This window comes from Arachis hypogaea, chromosome 4, assembly GCF_003086295.3.
Source record: "Arachis hypogaea cultivar Tifrunner chromosome 4, arahy.Tifrunner.gnm2.J5K5, whole genome shotgun sequence".
NCBI lineage: Eukaryota > Viridiplantae > Streptophyta > Magnoliopsida > Fabales > Fabaceae > Arachis > Arachis hypogaea.
In genome coordinates this window covers 21,625,573-21,646,450 of record NC_092039.1, presented here as the reverse complement: position 1 = coordinate 21,646,450, position 20,878 = coordinate 21,625,573, and the positions used below count along the sequence as shown (strand labels likewise).

Here is a 20,878-nt window from a genome sequence, read left to right as displayed (position 1 = left end):
TTTCTAATGCTTAAATTAAACTTGGTGTTTCATTCATATAGATATATATCATATGGTATTGCATAGACACGTTATAAATACATGTAAAAAATCTCTGACATATATGATATATAGCATTATTCAATTTCCTTCTTATTTTTCAGAACTATATGTAATATAAAAGGTTACATCCATTATGAAGCATTTAAGTTTATCATTAAATTCTAAAGATAAAAAATGGTCTAAGATGTCTAAAGATATATATGTTATTCGAGTGTCTACAATTATTTTTAAATTTGTTTTTAGTATAAGTGGTCGTGTAATTTTTCTATATTATGAAAAGTTTAAAAAATATATAATTAAAATTTTGATGTGTAACAAAATTAGTTGTGAATAACTTTCGAAAATAAAATAATATATTATTTAATATTTATTTATATTAATTTTTTATATAATACTAATTAATCATTATCTCTTTTGGTTTTTAGGTTTGAATCTTAATTTTTAAAATTTTAATGATGATAAAGATGTGAAAAGTGATAAAAAATAAGGATTGAAGATTTGAAGACTCTTATATATTTAATGATATAATTTTTTTATTATGGTGTTAAATTTGTAGTGATCAAACATTAATTTTTTTTTAATTTCAAATTATTTGATGTTGTATGAATCTTATGTTTGTATTTTAATTTAGGTATGACTTTTAAGTTTTTATCATAATTTTGAATATGTAAAAGTTAAAATGTTATTTAATTTTTATAGGAGTGGTATCCGCTTGAGCGGGTTAAGGTAGAACAGCCTACTACCCGCAAGTAAGGATGGGGCCAGTAGCAGTGAGTGTAAGGAAGGCGGGGTGGAGTCGGATAGGGCAAAAATCCACCTCTACCCGCTCCACTGCCATCCCTACTCCCACTAAGGTGTCAGATTTTTACTATACCACCAAGCTTATGAGGTGCTTGACAAACCGCTATAATAACGAGCACTTAATATACAACTCACGGGATATGATCATCACTTGTATATTAAGTCACTCCATTTAGAGACACCTTCTCTAAAAATTTTCTTGAGTGCTCAATATACCTCTTTGATATCCTCAATGAATATAGTGTATAAACAAGTCTCACAAACTTTGAAAAATTACATTCCAAATCACTTAACAAGAAGAGTTACAAAACTCTCATTTCGTAACTTAAGAAAACAGAAATTGAAGGCTCTCAAGAAGAATAAATAAATACAAATCAAACTCTAATGAACACAAATTTATATATCTTTCAAATTGTGTATAAAACACTTTAAAATTGTTTGAAAATTGATATATGAACTTACGAAATCTTCAAAAAAGCATTATGTATGAAATAATGACTTCAATACACCTATTTATAACATTTTCAAAACATTAGACCATTTCCAGTAGGGAACTCATCCTAATTCCTGTTTATGGCCCACCTGTCATAAAAAGTAACTCCACATTAGCTTTTACGTCATAAACAGTAAATAGGAACTCAAAGCATCTCTCTCTTCTCTATTAGGAGGAACTAACTTTAGTCCCTGTTGTGGTCCCACTTAATTAATTAATTAAAATACTTGTAATTAATGTAATTAATTTTTTTTAATAATGTAATTTAAATATTTAAATGTAAAAATAATTCACTATTAAAAGATATTAATATTAAATAAATTCATATATAACAATAATACACAATAAATGAATTCAGAGTTACACTAATTTGTAAAATTACTTAATACAAAGAAAAACATAATTAAACTCTATAGTTGACGACAAGCATTGTGAAATTGCCATATGTGTTCAATCAAGTCCTCCTTCAATTGTCTATGCTGCTGCCTATTTCGAAGTTGGGCATTTCTTTGGAGAAATTGATGGTATGGTGCAAAATCTTCCTCTCCCAGCTGAGGTTGTGATAAGCCATTTTCAACATCATCATACTCTAAGCCTTGAGCAAAATTTCTTGCATAGCTGTCTCTTTCATCCTCAACAATCATATTATGCAATATAATACAAGCTCTCATTATGTTGGCAAGCTTTTTCTTTTCCCAAAAACGAGCTGGACCACGTATAATTACAAAGCGTGCTTGCAACACTTCGAATGTTCGTTCCACATCTTTTTTTTGCCCTTCTTGGTATTGTGCAAATAACTTGCGTTTCTCACCTTGTGGCTTTGAGATTGATTTGACAAATGTGGCCCATTCAGGATAAATACCATCTGCTAAATAGTATCCCATTGTATAATTATTACCATTAATAGTATAATTTACCTCCGGAGCATGGTCATTTAGAATATCATCAAACACTGGAGAACGATCTAACACGTTGATATCATTATTTGAACCAGAAACTCCAAAGAATGCATGCCATATCCAAAGGTCTGAAGATGCTACAACCTCAAGTACTATGGTTGCAACCCCACGATAACCACTCATGTACATACCTTTCCACGCCTTTGGACAATTTTTCCATTGCCAATGCATGCAGTCAATGCTACCCAACATGCCAGGGAAGCCACGACCCTCCACCATTTGTAGCAGGCGTTGTACGTCATTTGGATTGTGTTTTCGCAAGTATTCATCCTAGAACACGGAAATGACACCTTCAACAAATTTTTCCAAGCATTCGATTGTAGTGCTCTCGCCTATGCGCACATAATCATCAACAGCATCAGCTGCTACGCCATATGCTAACATCCGTATCGCAGCGGTACATTTCTGAAGTGGCGACAAGCCTCTTCTTCCAGTTGCATCAACCCTCTGTTGGAAATACGGATAGACGTTTGAGAGAGCGTCTACTATCCGAAGGAACACATCTCTTCTCATTCGAAATCTCCGTCGGAAAATGTCAGCATTATACACCGGTTCATCTGCAAAGTAATCTTGAAAAAGGCGATCATGTCCTGCTTCTCGATCTCTGTTGATCCATCTACGAGGAATTGGGTTATGGCTTCTATCGATATCTTCTTCTTCTGAATCTTCGAGTAAATACTCATCGATCCAATTATCTATGAGTGTGTTATCTTGCCGTCTTCTTTTGCCATACAAAGCCTCATTGAACATATCATCAAAATTTTTAGCCATATGGAGAAATGTAATTTTTAGTTCTCTGTCGAGGTGAGAAACAAGAGTTGAAGTGGAGTTGTGGAGTCATTGATAGTTGATATTTATAAGTGTGTCTGCAATAAGTACCTTAACGGCTAGTTTTGTAATGGCTAGTTTTGCAACGACTAGTTTTGCAACGGCTAGTTTTCCTTAACGGCTACTTAACGGCTAGTTTTGCAACGGCTAATTAACGGCTAGTTTTGCAACGGTTACTTTCATGAACAATAACGACACAATAATATTGACTAATTTCAAAACTTACATCAGAAATAAATAAAACAAACTACATCACATACCAGTAATACGCAATAAATAAATAAGAATATACTACATAACTCTACGAATACAAGGAACCATTAAGTAAACCACTTGGCCATTATTTTCTCACATGCAATCTCATGAAGAGCTCGTCGTTTCTCACTCATTGTAGACGTGTCAGCATTAAGTATTTGCATATCCATTTCCCTTTCTTTTGCTTTTATCTCAATTTCTTTAATATACCTCTGAGTTTGTAATTGTTGTTCTTTCATTGCCGCTTGAATTTATAACTCTTTCTCTTTGATTGCCATCATCTTTGCTCTATGTTCCTTCTCTTCTTCTCTTTCTTTTTCCCTTTCCATTAGTTCCTTTTCTCTAACAATCTTAATATCTTCCATGAGAGAGAATTTTTGACAACCGATGATTTTCTTTGCTAAAATCTTCAGACATCTGTGCTTTTCCCTTACCTCGTCGCTTGCTCTTCTTTGATCCTTGTGGGCGAACGGAAGAGTCCACACCGGGTTCGTCAGCCACCGGTGTTTCTGGGTTTGATGAGGATGGGTATGCTCCAGTTGCATTAACCTTGGTTCTCTTTGAGCCGCCACTCTGTGTAGGTAGTTGACTTTTCCATTTTTGCTCCAACCGAAGCATGTTCCAATGCCTCTCAAAAGTGAATTTTTGACCATAATTTGTGGAATAAAGTTTATAAGCCAACTCCTTTATATCATCAGCGTTCGAACCACTCCTTATGTTTCGACTAGCTTGATCGTAGCAACCAGCAAATTGTGCAACAGCCTTGCTGATCTTATACCATCGTTTCTTATATGCAACCACCCCCTTGTCATGTCGGTGCAAAATTCTACACAGTAGCTATGAATTCGACTCCAAAATGTTTCCCCCTTTTGATCGGTACCAACTACAGGGTCAGTTGAAACATTTAACCATCCACTGATCAGCATCTCATCCTCTTTCCAATGTCAGTGTTGAATACTATCTTGCCTCCGATCTTCAATATCATCATCATTAAGGTCGATAGCATCTAATCCACGAGGGTTGGCAAAATCTGAATATTGCGAATTTGGACTAGATTGTATAGGAGTCTGAGAGGAAGGGTTAGAAGAGCCACCAACACTAGATGAGTTATGTCTTGATGCACTGGATTGAGTTGAAAACGACAAAGAAATTGGAGTAACATTTCCGAAGAGGGGTTAAATATGGATGAAAATGGAAGATGGGGTGTTTGTGAATTTTGATTTTGCGGTTGAAATATAGGAAATTGATTATTATAAGGAGTTTGAAAATTGAAATTAGAGAGATTTTGTGGATTTGGATTTTGAAATGTATTTGGTAGTATGAAGTTTTGATTTGGAACTTGAGAGTTTGAGGTTTGAGATTGTTGGGTATTTGAAATTTGAGAAAAGTTTTGTAAATAATTGAAAAAAGAGTTGAGTTGGTTTGGATCCATTTTTTCGAACAAAAAATAATAGTAGCAGAATTTTGATTTTGTAAACTTGGAAGAAGATGAAGAAGAGTAGTAGAGAACGTGAAAATACAAGTGTATCTAAGTGGTATATATAGAGTAAAAAAATATTAATTTATTAATAATAACGGTAACATAGTAACAGCTAGTTTCTAACGGTTATTTTTGCAACAGTTAGTTTTACAACGGCTAATTTAATATAATAATATAAATATAAATAATATTTAATAGTATTTTTGATATAAATAATTAATATAAATTATTAATTAAATAAAAATTAATTATTTAATCCAATTAATTATTATAATTATTAATAAATTAATTATAATTTAATTATTATTTAAATAATTAATATAAATCATTAATTAAATAAAAATATAATTACTTAATATAATTAATTATTATTTAATTATTTAATATAATTATTTATTTCAATATAATTATTTAATATAATTAATTAAAATTTTATATAATTATTTATTTAAATAATAACTTGCCAAATGACAAGTTATTAAGAGCACCTACAATGGTGAGTTCCTCTTTTACTTTTTTTTGACACATAGGAACTCTAACCATTGGAGGAGAGAAGGAATGAGTTCCTACACGGGTCTCAAGGTGAGGGAGTCCCTCTAAACAGGGACTCAAATTAACCAATAATAATTTACCATTTGGCAAGTTATTTTAAAAAAATAATAATATAAAATCTGAAATAATTAAATAATTATATTAAATAATAAAATAATAATTAAATTAGTAATAATTATAATAAAAATTATATTAAATAATCATATTTTTATTTAATTAATAATTTATATTAATTATTTAAATAATAATTAATTAGATTAAATAATTAAATTTTTATTTAATTAATGATTTATATTAATTATTTATATCATAATTAATATTGAATATTATTTATATTATTATATTAAATTATAATTAATTAAATTTACTTACATCAAAAAATAAATTTAATTTTTACACCTTACAAAATAATTCTTAGTTGAGTTAGTTATTTTTATTTTTAAATTTAAAATGCTAACGATATTATTAAAATTAGCAGTTGTAAACACAAAATTATAAATTAGTGTAATCCCGAATTATATATTGTGTATTATTGTTATATATAAATTTATTTAATATTAATATCTTTTAATAGTGAATTATTTTTAAATTTATAAATTTAAATAATATTATTAAAAAAATCAATTACATTAATTTTAAGTATTTTAATTAATTAATTAAGTGGGACCACAATAGGGACTAAAGTTAGTTCCTCCTAATGGAGAAGAGAGAGATGCTTTGAGTTCCTATTTACCGTTTATGACGCAAAAACTGATGTGGAGTTACTTTTTATGACATGTGGACCATAAATAGGAACTGAGATGAGTTCCCTATTGAAGATGGTCTTATTTGTTGCTCTCAGAGGGACTTTGTCCCATTGATCCTTGTGCAAGGATTTTACTCTATTTTGCTCCAACGGTCTCAGTTCCCATTTTATCAGAACAGGGCCTCAATATATACTCATTAGAGTTGCTCTTAGAACATTGTAGATTAAGTGAAAAAAACTTTTTTGTCAAAACTATCCATTTTAAATTTTGTGTCAACTAGAGAATGATTCTTTTATAAGAAAATCGATTTTTACTAGTCATTGTATGAAAAATTTTAAAATTCAAATAAAAGAATCAATTCTTTGGCTACAAAATCGATTCCAGAGATTTACAAAATTAAATTTTAATTTTGTAATGTCGGAGAATCTACTCTTTTGTTGGAAAATCAAGTTCTCGTTGAATGATGGTCTCCTAACTCAAAGAATTGCGCAGAAGCACACAATTATAAAAAGAACAATGCTATATCACCAACACTTATTATTTTAGATTAGCATTTAGTCAACAATAATATAAATTTGTACTTATATTTATAAAAATTATATATAAGAGACACATAATTTACATTTTTATTTATCAAAATTTATACAAACAAACTAATAAAATTTATGAACAAATTATTATTTGTATTTATAAAAATTTTAAATGCTGATAAATATATCTAAAAAATAATAAAATTAAAGTTATATTTATAAAAGATTAATTTTGTACGACAAAATTATCTAAATAAAATTAAATTACCCAAAACCCCTCAAATTACTCTCTACTCAGCTACCATCACACCCCCTCTCTCTCTCTCCACCCCAACCCAAATCAACCCTCACCAAAACCAACTCTCTCTCTCTCTCCTCATCCCAAATCAACTCCAGTGCAACCAACTCCAATTCACTTTCTTAATTTTAGCGAAAACTTATATGTGCACCACGATTATTGGTGGAGCTTTGATTTTACAGAGGCATAACTGTCTATGATATTCTCGTCCTCCATGACGGATTGTGATTGATGAATGAAGTAATTGAACCTTCTTTAGTACTTTGGATAAGTTGAAGTTGCTTAATTAATTTGCACTAGCAATCTTTACCAGAAACCAATAAGCTGAACATAACATGTGTTATCTGCTTGCTTTTTCGTCGCAGGGAATTCTTTGACGGCTACCACGCACATAATAACTGTGGTGATTGGGGCTGGGGTTTTGGCTCTAGCGGATGCCATGGCGCAGCTAGGGTGGATAGCTGGTATAGCGACTATGATAGCCTTCGCAGTCATCTCCACTTTCACTTACAATCTTGTAGCAGATTGCTATAGATTTCAGACCCAGTTACTGGCAAGAGAAATTACACTTACATGCAAGCTGTCAAGGCATACTTAGGTATTTACCCTTATCTCATTTAATGAGCAAGATAAAAATTTGAACCCATCTTGCAAAAGGAGAAATTGGGCTGAACCCAAGCACTCCAAGCCAGCTCAAATTCAGGGTCCTCTTCCCTTCCATCACAATCCAGACACAGAAGGCCAACAATCTCATTTCTCCTCTCTCCCTCTCAACTAAGTGCGGGGCTGCTGTCAAAAGAACCACCGTCGGCGAGCCAAGCACCACCGTCTGGCTCCAGTGGCTCCTTCTCCACCTTCCCTCAGTTCCGTCGCACCGTCCGTTGCAGAATCCAATGCTAGCTGCGGCAACCCGTCGCTATCTCGTGCTCCATCGTAATTCCCTGGAAACGCCACCGCCACCTGCTTCTTCGTCGTTCGAGCCTCCTCTTCGAGATCCCAAGGGAAGACCGCCGCAAGGAGTGGAGCTGGTCTTGCCAAGATCGGAGAAACGCGCCGGAACCCTCCGCCACACCTTCGAGGATCTCCGGTGCCGGTCGCTGCTGCCATTCCGTCAACCCAGGGCGTCGCGAGCATCTGCTCCCCCCTCACGGAGGTGCCGTCCTCGGCGCCGCTACCTGTTGTCAGATATGCCGCTGCTTCGTCCTCGACCGGATTTGTTCCCCGCCACGGACGACCACCGGCATCCAAAGATTGCGTTCCGGCATACAGGTAAGCTGGTCCCTGAATCAGGAAATCTGATTCCAGAATTGAAATTCGGGTTGCTTGTGTGTTCAAATCGGTTGAACTTGTTCCTGGAAAAAGATATCTCTGATGCGGTTTTGTTTGGATGTGGAATTGAAAATCTGGATCTAAAATTGTTGATACATTCTGCAAATTTGTTGTGGAATTGTTTGTTGAATCTGAGTTTGCATCGAGTTATTCTTCTTCTGCCTCCATGATTTTTGAAGTTTGGCATGAATTTTGTTGTTGTTGCTGAAATTGTGGCACCGCATATTTGTAACTATGACTTGACAATGAGGATTGCTGAATTGTTGTTTGAACTGCCATTTCTGTTGATTTTGCTTGTTGCTGCTGTGGTTGGACTAGGAAACACAAATCTGATTCTTCTTCTGCGTCTTCTTCGTCTTCTTCATCTTCTTCTTCTGTGTGAACTGGAATTTCTGTTTGTATTGCATAATCTGAGTTTGTTGTGAGATTTTCTGCTTGTAGATTTGTTGCTGAATTGTTGTGTGATGAGTAACTGAATTTTCTGCTTGGTGATGATTCTTCAAGTTGCTGTTGTTGTGATTGAATTACCAAATTAAAATCCGAGGATTCTCCTTCTGCTTCTGTGGTGTGTTGTTCTCCAAATTGTAGAGCTGTGAAAATTTCTGCTTCAGGAGTTGTTGAATTATCTGCTTCTGGATTGTCGTGAATCTGGAACATTGGAGGCTGCTGGAGTCGTTGATGAATGCGCAAGGTTGCACAAATTTTGTTGCAAGTTACCTGAATATCTTCAAGCATCTTGGTCCTTTCTTGATAATTTGAATTCAAGTGATCTAAGCTAGTTTGAATTTGATCCCAAATCAAATTCGAGGAATTACCGTGGGAGTTTGGTATGGTGTTCAATGAAAGCACCATTTGATACGAATTTGTATCAAGAACTAGGGAGAATTAGAGATAATAAGAGAGAGTAGAAGAGAAATCCCTAGACTTAGGGCCAAAGAGGGAAAATAGAGTTTCCAATTACATCATGCATATCCTACATTATTACATCATACTCCTATTTATAGTATAGCTCTCTAATTGGGCTAGCCCAATACTAATTGTATCACCATGTAAGTTTGTTATTCTGAATTCTTTTTTGTGATTCTTGAACATGATCTTTTGGGTTTTGGCCTCCAAAAGCAAGAAGTGTATGTTGTTGCCAAGGATGTGATTAGAGGTAAAGGAATTGCTCTGAGATGATGAACCTGGATATAAGAATTATGTAGAGTTTATTGTTGTGCAAAAAGTCAGAGAGAGTGAAAGAGAATTTGAGAATGAAGAAAGAAATTGATTTAATTATGATATGTAGGTTTCTTTTACACTGAAATGTACAAATATTTATAATAAATTGCTTTAGTTTCTATAATATTTACATGTATATTAAATTTTAATAAATTTATTATATATTTAATTAAAACGGTTTAACCACGGTTTGATCCCGGTTGAACCATTGAACCGGTTCAATGACCGGTTCGGTTCCCACAATCTTGATAAGTAATTAATCATGCTATTATGCTCCTTGAGTTTGAATTTCAATTTGTTTGGACTGATTGATTGATATTCTGCTGAACCACTGCAATATGTTGTTGATTTGTGTCATTGATGCTGAATTTTGTGAATTGATATTGAAAGAATGTTTGTTAGTGTTATTTTGTATTGTTTATGTCTTTGCACGTTAACTGTTCGATAATATGGCTCTATGACTAATTTGGATTTTAAATTGCATGTTGTAGCTACTATGTAATTTGAATTAATGATTCATGTTTAGGCAATTGATTAAGAATAATGTATTTATTACTTGGTGATATTTGTTCATATTGATTATTGCTTTGATTGTCAAGTTTGTACATTTATGCCTTGTTGACATACTAGAATCTAAATTGTTTAAATGTTTGTACTTCACATAGTTTTTAAGAGAAGAAGAAACTCACTTTTTTTTATTTAAGGAATTATTTTGAGAAGCTCTTTTTGCTCCAAAAAAAATTGAGCTTTTTTCTCTTAAGACATGCCAAAGAAAAAAAAAACAATTTTGTTGTAGTGAACTATAACCTGAGAAATAATTTCAGAACGTTGTTGTTAACCGTTGGTTAGAGTCTAGAGTCTGTCTTTTTTATTAGGCTCGAGTTATGGGCTTCACTGTTCAAGGCCCAATAAAAAGGACAAATTCTATACTCTTATCAACAGTCAATAACAATGTTCTGAAATTTTTCCTCGGGTTATGGTTCACTATAACAAAATTGTTTTTTCTCTTTCTTTGGCAGTTCTTAAGAGAAGAAAAGCATACTCTTTTTTGGTGGCAGAAGGAGCTTCTCAAGGTAATTTCTCAGCTAAAATTGAACTTTTACTTTTTTCCTATTTTATATTCTTATGTTTTTTAGTTTCATCCATTATGCATTTTCGCTATAAAGGTTGTATTTTTTTGAATACAGTGTCCGTAAAACTTGGTTGGCTATTTGATGATGGTATGAATTTGAGCTTTTCATCCAAAAGTCGTAACCTTTTGGCTCGAGCTTTTCATGCTGGTAAGCGTTTCTTAAACCCAGATTCTGGAGATATTGTTTTCAAAGCTATTTGTGTTAATTTAAAGCATAAGAGATGGAGTGTATTGGAGCGATTATCCCCCAAGCTCACCAGCTCTTTGGTGAGCCAAGTTGTTTGCGAGTTCCAAAACTCGCCACAGTTGGCTTTAGATTTTTATAACTGGGTTGGAGGGTTGTTCCCTCACTCATTAGATTCCTGTTGCACTTTGGTTCATGTGCTAGTGAAGTCAAGAAAATTTCATGAGGCCCTGTTTCTGCTGAGAAACTTGATTACTCAAGACGGTACTTCTCCATTGGTGGTGTTGGAAGTATTGATAGAGAGTTATCGAAAATGTTGCTCTAGTATTGCGGCTTTTGATTCATTGGTGAGGGCTTGTACTCAGGTTGGGGCTACTGAAGGTGCTTATGATGTCATCTATAGTTTAAGGAGTCGGGGTTGTTTCATTACTATTCATGCTTGGAATAATTTCCTAAATCACTTGTTGCAATTGAATGAAATCGATAGATTTTGGAATTTGTATAGAGGAATGGGTTCTTTTGGTTACATGGAAAATGTGAATACTTTTAATTTGGTTATCTATGCTCTGTGTAAGGAATGCCGACTAGTGGAAGCTATTTCAGTTTTATATAGGATGATGAAGGGTGGAATTTTCCCCAATATAGTCTCGTTTAACATAATCATAGACGCGGCATGCAAGATTGGCAAATTGGGTCTTTCCTTGAAACTTTTTAAAAGGATGACCATGATATCAGGGGATTTTGTTTGGCCCAATTCTGTTACGTACAACTGCATAATCAACGGGTTTTGCAAGACTGGGAAATTATTACTTGCAGAAGAAATGCTTCATAAAATGGCCAAGGCTGGTAAAGAGCCGAGTGTTCGTACATATGCTACTTTGATAGATGGATATGCTAGGTGGGGAAGTCTGGAGGAGGCACTGAGGTTCTGTGATGTAATGGTGGAAAGGGGATTGGTCCCTAATAACGTTGTTTATAATTCGATTTTATATTGGTTTTATCGTGAAGGAGGGATTGAGGAAGCTTCTATGCTACTATCTGACATGATTGATAAGCATATATGGCCTGATCAATACTCATATGCAATTCTTACCAAAGGCTTTTGTAGAAATGGAAATCTGACTGAAGCTCTTAAGTTTCATAGCCAGATTTTAGAACATAACCTAATACATGATTCTTTTTCTCACAACATACTTCTTAATTATATATGCAAAAGGAAAAACATGGCAGGAGCTAAGCAACTATTGGGCAACATGATTACTCGTGGCCTTGCTTTTGATGTTTATACATACGGAACTATGATTGATGGATACTGTAAACTAGGTAACACAAACGACGCGCTCCAAGTTTTTGATTGGATGATAAAGATGGATGAGAAGCCCAACTTGACAATATACAATTCTGTCATTAATGGTCTGTGTAAAATGGCCTCAACAGATGCTGCAGAATACATAGTTGATGAATTACGAAAGAGAAGATTATTTGATGCAACGACATTTAATACCTTGATTAGTGGATATTGCACTAGTGGACAAATTGATAAAGTGTTTAATTTGACGATGGAAATGAAAAGGTTGGGAATTTCTGCAAATAGAGTCACATATAATACACTGATAAACCTTCTTTGCAAGTGTGGTTGCGAGGAAGAAGCAAAAGAATTGATGAAGATGATGATTGTCCAGGGTATTTGTCCTGATTTTGTAACGTACACTATACTTGTTACTCACTTCATCAAGAAATGTAGTCCTAATGAGGTGATTGCATTACATGACTACATGATTCTAAAAGGAGTTGTCCCTGACCAGAAAACATATGATATCATTGTAACACCACTTTTAAAAGAAGAAGGATGAAAGAAAAAGTCATAATACGATATGTATAGTATTCTAAAAGGTTGTCTGGTCTCAGTTTGTCACTTTTCCATTTTTTTCTTTAATACTGACAGATCATACCATTCATTCTTTAGTGTACCAATTATATTCCTGTCAATTCAAATTACTTCATTTTAATTTTGATGTCGAACATTAGCTTATTTTTTTTTAATTATATATTGTACGCGGGAAGTGCATTTTACTAATTTTTTGTACATAAATTGATATGCTGCATGATCTATTATGCATGATTTATAAATAAAAATATATTTTTTAAATAGTCTTAATAAACCAATTGAGGTAACAACTCTTATTGCTGCATTTTGATTCTTGAATAACTACTTCATAACTTTTGGTTTTAGCCATTCATTAATGAAAAGAACTTTTTATATTTATGCGCTTAACTGGAGGATTATGAGCCACTCTAAAAAATAAAAAAATAAGAAAAGTTGTTTATCTTCTTTAGGGTTCAGCGTTCTTCCTCTCCTCAATATAAAAAAATAAGAAAAGTTGTTTATCTATCAATTATGTTTGGATATAACAATATAAAAGTATTTTTTTGTTTATTTATTATATGAAAAACATCTTTTTTTATAAGAAAAAAAGATCTTTTAGAAAAAGATGTAAATTACAGCTTCTCAAAAAAGAATTTTTTTATTTTACTAGTACTATTACTTTTAGTATTAGAAATTTGCCAAACACCTTAAAAAATAAAAAAAGATTTTTTTTATTAAAAATTTTTTTTTTTAACAAAATAATGGCCCTAAACATGCACGATACCCTGTCAAATTTTCTAAATTAATAGAGGATAAGAGAAAATCGAGGATGTCCCCGTGTATGCGCTCAGCTACCCGTCGGAGGAGTTCTTGCTGGTTGTCGGAGCCTCTTCTGCTTCAAGCCCAAGCCCAGCTCCGCCAAGTTTCCACGGTCGACCCTCGCATGCGTGGCGGCTCCAAAGTTGTTCCCGTTGTGCTCAACAAAGTTCCCTAATTTCTTCATTGCATTCTCGTTCCTGTCCTTGAATTTCAATTTCATCCATTCTAGTATTTATCTTAAAATTTCTGTTTCTGATAGGTTTTTCAGCTGAAGGTGAATGGCATGGCATTTAGATTGATACCTGAGCAATCTGAAGTAAAGAATGCCCTGCAAGTGAGTTCTATTTTGCTCTCAGTATTATGTATTGATGTTCAATTTTCTTACGTTGATATAACTTTTTAATAGCCCTGTTTGGGCTGTTACTCGTGGTTCAAGTTATGAAGTAATCATTTATGCTTTGTGCATTACACAGGTGAGGGAGAAATCTGGCTCTACTGCCAATAGCTTTCCTGTTGTTCCTGTTTTCCAGGTTCTCCTCTCAGTTGCTTAAATCTGGATATCTCATTTGAGTTTTTGTTTATAGTATTGTAATATGTTTGATTTTGAAAGTTACAACAACAGTTCACTGTATGGATTTTAGGCAAAAGCTGGGGAATAGAGAAGTGCACATAGAAAAAACAAACAATAATTAGAGATGAGTTGTAGTTGTATGCGTCTACAATGAGAGTGGTGGTAATACTCATCAGCATTGGAAGTTTAAAGGACTTAGAAACTAGTTCTAAATATTTAGATATATAATAATGGTCAGTTGATTTATCTTTTTTGTTTATGATTTATGAAGCGGAAAAAAAAATGTTGATGTCATATATAAAGTTAGAGACCTTTTAAATTGGATTTGTTCAACATTTTTAGAAATGTACTTAGAATGATGATGCATATAAGCTTGTTAGCATAGCTTGTTGTCATTACTTGTAATTTTGAATGCTTAGTTAATCTATAGGGAGTTTACCTTTTGGTTTGTAGCTGTCTCTCATAAGATAGCTTTGATTAATCTTGATTTTCCAAATTCTATAGTCTCTATAACTTTCTTGCTTGATTCTGCAATTTTTTATTACTTTATTGTTTCATTGTTAACAGAAAAACAAAAAAGGAAAAGAGTGACAGTTAGGTAGTTAGAATTACTGAATTAGCCTATTTGCAACAGCTGGTTAAGGAAGAGTGATGTATAGCATCACTCATTGTAGAGAGAAAGCTATAATTCTGATTTCTTGTTTTATGATCAATAACAAATCACAAAACTTGATTCCTTTTTTTTCTTTAGTTTATTGCTTTCTATCTTTTTTATTCAAGAAAGTTCCAGTTAGCTTTCTTGCCAAACCTGATACGCAGCAGCTCTATGTCTTGCAAGTTGTAACGATATATATATTTGTAATTAAGGAAATCATCATAATAAAATAGATATATAAAAAGTTGGTACTATATATGCAGACTGTAGTACCAAAAAATTTGGATGACTGAATAAAGCAAAGTATAAATAGATGTGCTAAAGAGTTTTGCACATATTCTCTGCCCCTACGAATTTGTTTAGAATAAGCATTTTGTTAAGGACTAAATTTGCATATATGAAAACACTAAAATTTTCAATGTCCTTTGTATTAAAAAACTGGAGAAGCAAATTAAATGGAACTTTTTAATAACTAAGAAGCAGCTAAGAAATTACAAGTTTCCATTTTGGCTAAAATATGTGTAGTAGTGCGTGGATAGCTTCTTGAAAAGCATATGTATGTAGAATTGGGTGACTGAGTTGAGGTCAATTTCTATGAAATTCTCAAATTAAAGCACTTAGTAATTAATTGACGCTTGTGATTTGGCTGACAATTTGAATTGGTTAAAGCCAACTTATTGCTTAATTGTGTGCTAATTTTCCCCCTTTTTAATGTTCATCTCTGGTGTAAGTTTTACACTTTATTATTGCTGATTATTTTGTTTAAGTGTGGTAGTGATACTCTCTCTTTCTTATGAATAGGTTAGTATTATGTACATTAAGATTGCATATTCATGTATATTCTGATATACTAGAAACCATGAGAGTAGATTGTTAACTATTTCTTTACTAGGCATATATATCTTCACGTTGTTATGCTTGTATAGCTATATAGATAAAGATGATGCTCCTAGCTAATAAGTCAGATTATTTTTATCTGAACGCGTTGTATTGTTGTTTTCAAAAGAAAGAACGTAGAAAGCTAATAAGTCAGCATTTTTTCCTGTAACTGTTGGTTGCCATAATAATAACATTCTTAAGCACTAATAACTCTTAGCTTTCATAGAATTTGATTGACTAATAATTTTAGTGATAAAAAACTGAGTTCATTTTGATTATTCCATTCTTCTAGCATTTATTTAGTAGCTTACAGTATCAATGTTGTTAAATTTGTAAGCTCAGTCATGGATGATAATGACAGAGAGTCGTATAAGAATGGTGATCACTCTGATGATTTAAGTTTGAGTATGAGTGTAGTTCCGATGAAAGTGATGATATGGTGGATGTAACTATAGATATGGCAGAGGCAGATACAATTAATACTTATGGTTTTAAAAGTTGATAACTGATTTGACATCAAAGACATGAGGATTGGTGTTTGATACGGAATCTCAAATGATCAAATTGTTAATTTCAGTTTCAAATGATATATATATATATATATATATATATCGTATTTAGTTTTAAGGTTGTGCGAGGATGATCCATGGCAGTAAGTTTTCTACTTCATAATTGATTTTCATGTTATAATGAAAGCTAAAAAGTTGCAATGCTATCTTTGGCTGCAGTGAGTTTTGCAATGTGGTGTGCAAGATCCATATATATTCCCAAGAAGAAGTGGAGAAGATGACAATTGGGATAATCAACGATGAAACTAATAGCAGTTTGGATGATTCTGGAGCCTTCAAAGTCCTCCTCAGTGGGCCAACCAAATTATTATTCTCCTACAGTTCTCAAAGTCTAAAGTTTCAGGGCTGTAATTGAGATCAATCATGTTATGTTATGTTAGCCTTGTTTCTATCTTATTTACTGCATGCACTTTAATGCTATTTGTGTTATGATAATTTATCTTATGAGCTCTTCTTAACCCCAGAAAAATTCTGAACTATTAGCATTGTGTAACCTGTAACTGCTCGAGTTACATACTCTTTGAAATCATGGTGATCATTTCTTAATTTCATGCCATGGTTCCATCTTGTGCAATATATTTACTTGGTATTGTTATGAATGTGCAAATTAACTACAAATAACAAATGAAACATTTTTGGTAAAAATAGCTTTCCTTTATTAATAATGGATTCTCATGACTAATTTTGTTCCCCTTTGATGAATGAACATTTACTGTTACATAATGAACATTTCACTACTGCTCCTTGAAGAGTTCACGTCCAATAATCATTCTTCTGATCTCACTAGTTCCTGCACCATTCTCATAGTTTGGCATCTCTCAGAAGACGAGGAGTTGGATACTCATTCACATATCCATTTCCTCCCAAACATTGTTTTGCCTGCAAATTATGATGGCTAATTATAAGCACAGTAACACGAGAAGAAAACAGAAAAAATAGTTAAGTGTAAATTACGCCGACCTTCACTGATTTTAGGCTATTATCCCAAAGTTTCTTAATTTGTCATATCGATACTAATGACGAATAGTATCATCTGACTTCAAGAGAGGTCAAACGTAATTTACCCAAAATGTAGGAGTAAGAACCTATGCGGAGTTAATAATTTTCTAAAATCACTTGAGCTCTTACTATACCACTATATTTAATAGTCATCATGATTTCTATAAATTTTGGCTGAAAAGTATTACCCAAAAAACTCAGAATAGTAGCTGCAACAAATAACCTGTGCAAACTATTTACCTGCAAAGCAACTTGGGTTGCTCTCTCAGCTGCTGTAAGTATAATTCCAGCACAATCTTGAAAGCAGTAGCCATTACATCATGTTTTGCAATGAATAGGAAACAATACCAATGAAAAATCAAGAAACTATAGAAGTTTCTTGCATCGAGGATCGGACAGAAAATCCGCAAGTAGAGTTGTAATTAGTCAACATCTTAAGTCAATTTGATGCTTGAGTTCAGAACGCATTGCAGAAACATATGCTAACATTTTAGCAATGATAATTTATTCTTAGTCTATCGTGACAGCATAATGGTATTGCATTTCACACGTGCCACGACACTCATATGTTGGTATAATACTATGTCAAAATGGACCTGAAACAAAATAAAAAGAAAAAAATGAAAGAGAATACCCTATGGAAGGAGTTTCAATAGTAAATATTTGTCATTTTATTTAAAAAACCTGATGGTGCTTATGTTTTCAAGAAATATTTAATGTACTATGTTAACCACAGGATGAAGATATGTGGATGCACCTTTGCGTCTACTTTTTCATTGTTGCAGTCCCGAGCCACCGAATACACATAAGCCCTGAAATGAAAAATGTTATCCTGCTGCCAAGCAAGCTAAATTAGAAAGAGAAACAGCATCCAGACATTAGAATCTCATACCTTGAGGACGATAAAGTATACATGTCGGCAACTTTCCCCTGTAACAAGATCGATCTACAATGTAATGTCTAAAAACCACATGCAATAAAATGCCAGGATGATTGTAGAAAAACCATTTCTCAACTATATAGACCTGTATAAACTGAAATTCCCCAATAGGATGACCGAACTGCTCTCTTTGTCCAACATAAGGAAGGACCACATCAAGACATGCCTGCATGATACCCAGGGGACCAGCTGCCAAACCAAGTCTCTCCAGAACCAAACCAGACATCATGACATAGACTCCTAAAACAAGAACTGATATTATAAACTATGGTTGGCACGCATACAACGAATAACACAAGCAGTTTTTTATTAGGATATTATAGAAGACCAATGATGGTCATACAACAAACTTTTGCAGGGTTGAATATACAAAATAACATAAAGATGATTTTATTCTAAAGTTGTGCAAGACCTTTTCCTACTTCCCAAAGAACATTTTCTTCAGAAACAAAGCAATTCTCAAACGCGAGTTCACATCTGCCAACACAAGTCATTTATTATCAGTAAAAGGAAGGGACATCGACTAAAAATGGATTAAGTATAGAAAAGTTGTCACAGAGCATGCATACATACGTATCACTTCCTCGCATCCCAAGTTTATCCAATTTCTGGGCCGTGCTGAATCTGAAATCAAACAGAAGCAAAATTCATAATTTTCATCTTTCACTCCTAATTTCCCCCATATACAAGTGACTTGTCATTTATGGACCGCCTCAATGTTTTAGCCATTTATTTTTCAGTTACATGACTTTACTTTTTCCTCAATTTTCAGAGAAGGAATTTTGCAAGCTAAGGACTTGGTAATCAAATTTGAACTATAAGATGAGACAAGGAGCCAGTAACCAGCCTTTTATATTTGATAAAATTACTGCCTTAATATTTTTATTTATTTTCAAGAAATAACTGAACTGTAAGCTTGAAATGCAGAGACTTTAGTACACTTTAAATTTGACTAGGTTCACTATAAGTACCCTGGCATTCCCTTCTTGATGATGAATGCAGTGATTCCTTTTGACCCAGCTGTTATGTCTGTCTTTGCATAGACAACCTGATTCAGTTCAATATATCAAATGTGCTATACATTCTCAGCATCTATGCAGACTATTAATCAAATGTGCTATAATTAGCATTTTCATTGACAATTTGAGGAAACATTGCCCTTCTACATTTATAAAGGCAAATTAAACAAGCGCAAAGTCAATACAAAAAGGATGGGAAAATGCAGAAACGATTGAAGAAACATACCAATGTTTGAGCGACTGGACCATTAGTAGACCACATCTTGTTTCCATTAAGTACGTAGCCACTATCAACACGATCAGCCTTACATTTCACGCTCACAACATCAGAACCAGCTGCACGAAAAGACCAATCCGCTCTATGAAATCCTTGGAATATCTTAAAAGATGCAATACACTCCCTATAAATTAATTAAGCATTCAAAGTTACAAGTATGAACCAACAGAGTTCTTAGTTTCCAGATCTTAAGAGTGTAAGTAATGACAAGCAACTCATTTGCCAACATTTGTTACGAAGAAACAAATACATGATGCTTGAGATATTTGAAAAATACAAAATTGAACATTCACAAACTCGAATTTTCAACATCAATAAAATTCAGTTGAAAGGAATTCTAGTAGTGAAATGCAATAATCGTAACTATAGGAAGTTAAAGTATGATCATCATACTGCATATTTTTGGCAAAACAAAGAAATAAAAGAGATTGAACCAAAGAGAAAAAAAGTAATTAAAATCCAGACAATCATATGATTAAAATCATGTCCCGTTTGAAGAAATTCCAATTAGTAATGGTATGAGCAAGGCTAAAGCATGCTAACATTTACCAAAATCACAGCTCCAATTTGCGTCCCTGCCACCAACAAGTCAAATTTGCAATCACAGAGTCCATGGAGATAGCGGGGTCGAGGAGCGAGCGGAATCTTCTTGGTGTGGCGATGGACTTGTTGCGCTTGAGAAGGTGCAGCGGAGCAGAGCAGAGCAGAGGAAAGCTTCAGGCAAGCAGCGAGCAGTGGTACACGAAGGGCTTCGTCTCTGGCAGCTGCAACAGATTCGAACCACGCACAACTAGGAGGAATGGTGAGCAGCTCTGGAAAAAGAGAGAAAGCAGAAGAGCCCGGCGTCGTCGCCTTCGTCGGATCCAAAAGAAACAGTGCTGATTGGAGCTCGGGGAAAGGGTTAGGGTTAGCAGGTTTGGGACCGTCACGCATGGGAGGATCCATCTTGGAAACCTGGCGGAGCAGGTCTTGGGCGTCGTCTTCGTTGAAGCATAAAAGGCCGAGATTCTTGCCGGTGGAGGCGGAGCCGGAGCTGCTCTTCTTCTTCTTTCCAGGAGAGAAAGAAGACAAGTCCGGGAAGATGAACAACTCTTTTGATTTTTTTTTTTAAATTTTCAGATGTATTTTTGTTTTATTTTTTAAATTATTTAAAATTTAAATATCTAAAATTAAAGTTAATTAAATTTTAAATTTTGATTATTAAAAAAGATAATTTGTGTCTAATATAAAAAATATTTAAATTTTTTTATAAAATTAAATAATAAAATATTTTTATTTTTATTAAATTATAAAGATATTTTAATAAAAATAATTACATAATATATTTAAAAAATAAATAAATACTGACGTGAAAAATATAATTTATGTGTTATATTATTTGTCTATATTTTTATTGCATCAGTACATATAAATTTATTATCGCATCAAAGCAA

General features: G+C 33.4%; 1 protein-coding gene, 1 non-coding gene and 2 pseudogenes across 3 annotated transcripts; 2 read left to right on the top strand and 2 right to left on the bottom strand.

The window, feature by feature from the left end:
- Positions 1-1,343: 1,343 nt before the first annotated feature.
- LOC112794744 (uncharacterized) lies at positions 1,344-3,066 on the bottom strand (annotated as a pseudogene).
- A 3,867-nt stretch (positions 3,067-6,933) lies between these two features.
- LOC112796499 (uncharacterized) lies at positions 6,934-12,859 on the top strand. 2 transcript variants are annotated; one of them, XM_025838966.3, is made up of 4 exons: positions 6,934-7,224; positions 7,350-8,253; positions 10,554-10,607; positions 10,722-12,859. In XM_025838966.3, the coding sequence occupies exons 2-4, from the start codon at positions 7,878-7,880 to the stop codon at positions 12,701-12,703; spliced, it is 2,412 nt and encodes an 803-aa protein (XP_025694751.1). In that variant the 5' UTR covers positions 6,934-7,224; positions 7,350-7,877; the 3' UTR covers positions 12,704-12,859. The 2 variants fall into 2 exon arrangements, with proteins under 2 accessions (XP_025694751.1, XP_025694753.1); XM_025838968.3 differs by lacking the exon at positions 10,554-10,607.
- An 876-nt stretch (positions 12,860-13,735) lies between these two features.
- Positions 13,736-16,398, top strand: LOC112796500 (uncharacterized). Its single transcript, XR_011881021.1, has 3 exons — positions 13,736-13,870; positions 14,010-14,066; positions 16,370-16,398. It is a non-coding gene; the product is annotated as an uncharacterized protein (transcript).
- Positions 16,399-16,842: 444 nt separating this feature from the next.
- On the bottom strand, positions 16,843-20,562 carry LOC112796501 (isovaleryl-CoA dehydrogenase, mitochondrial-like; annotated as a pseudogene).
- Positions 20,563-20,878: the final 316 nt, after the last annotated feature.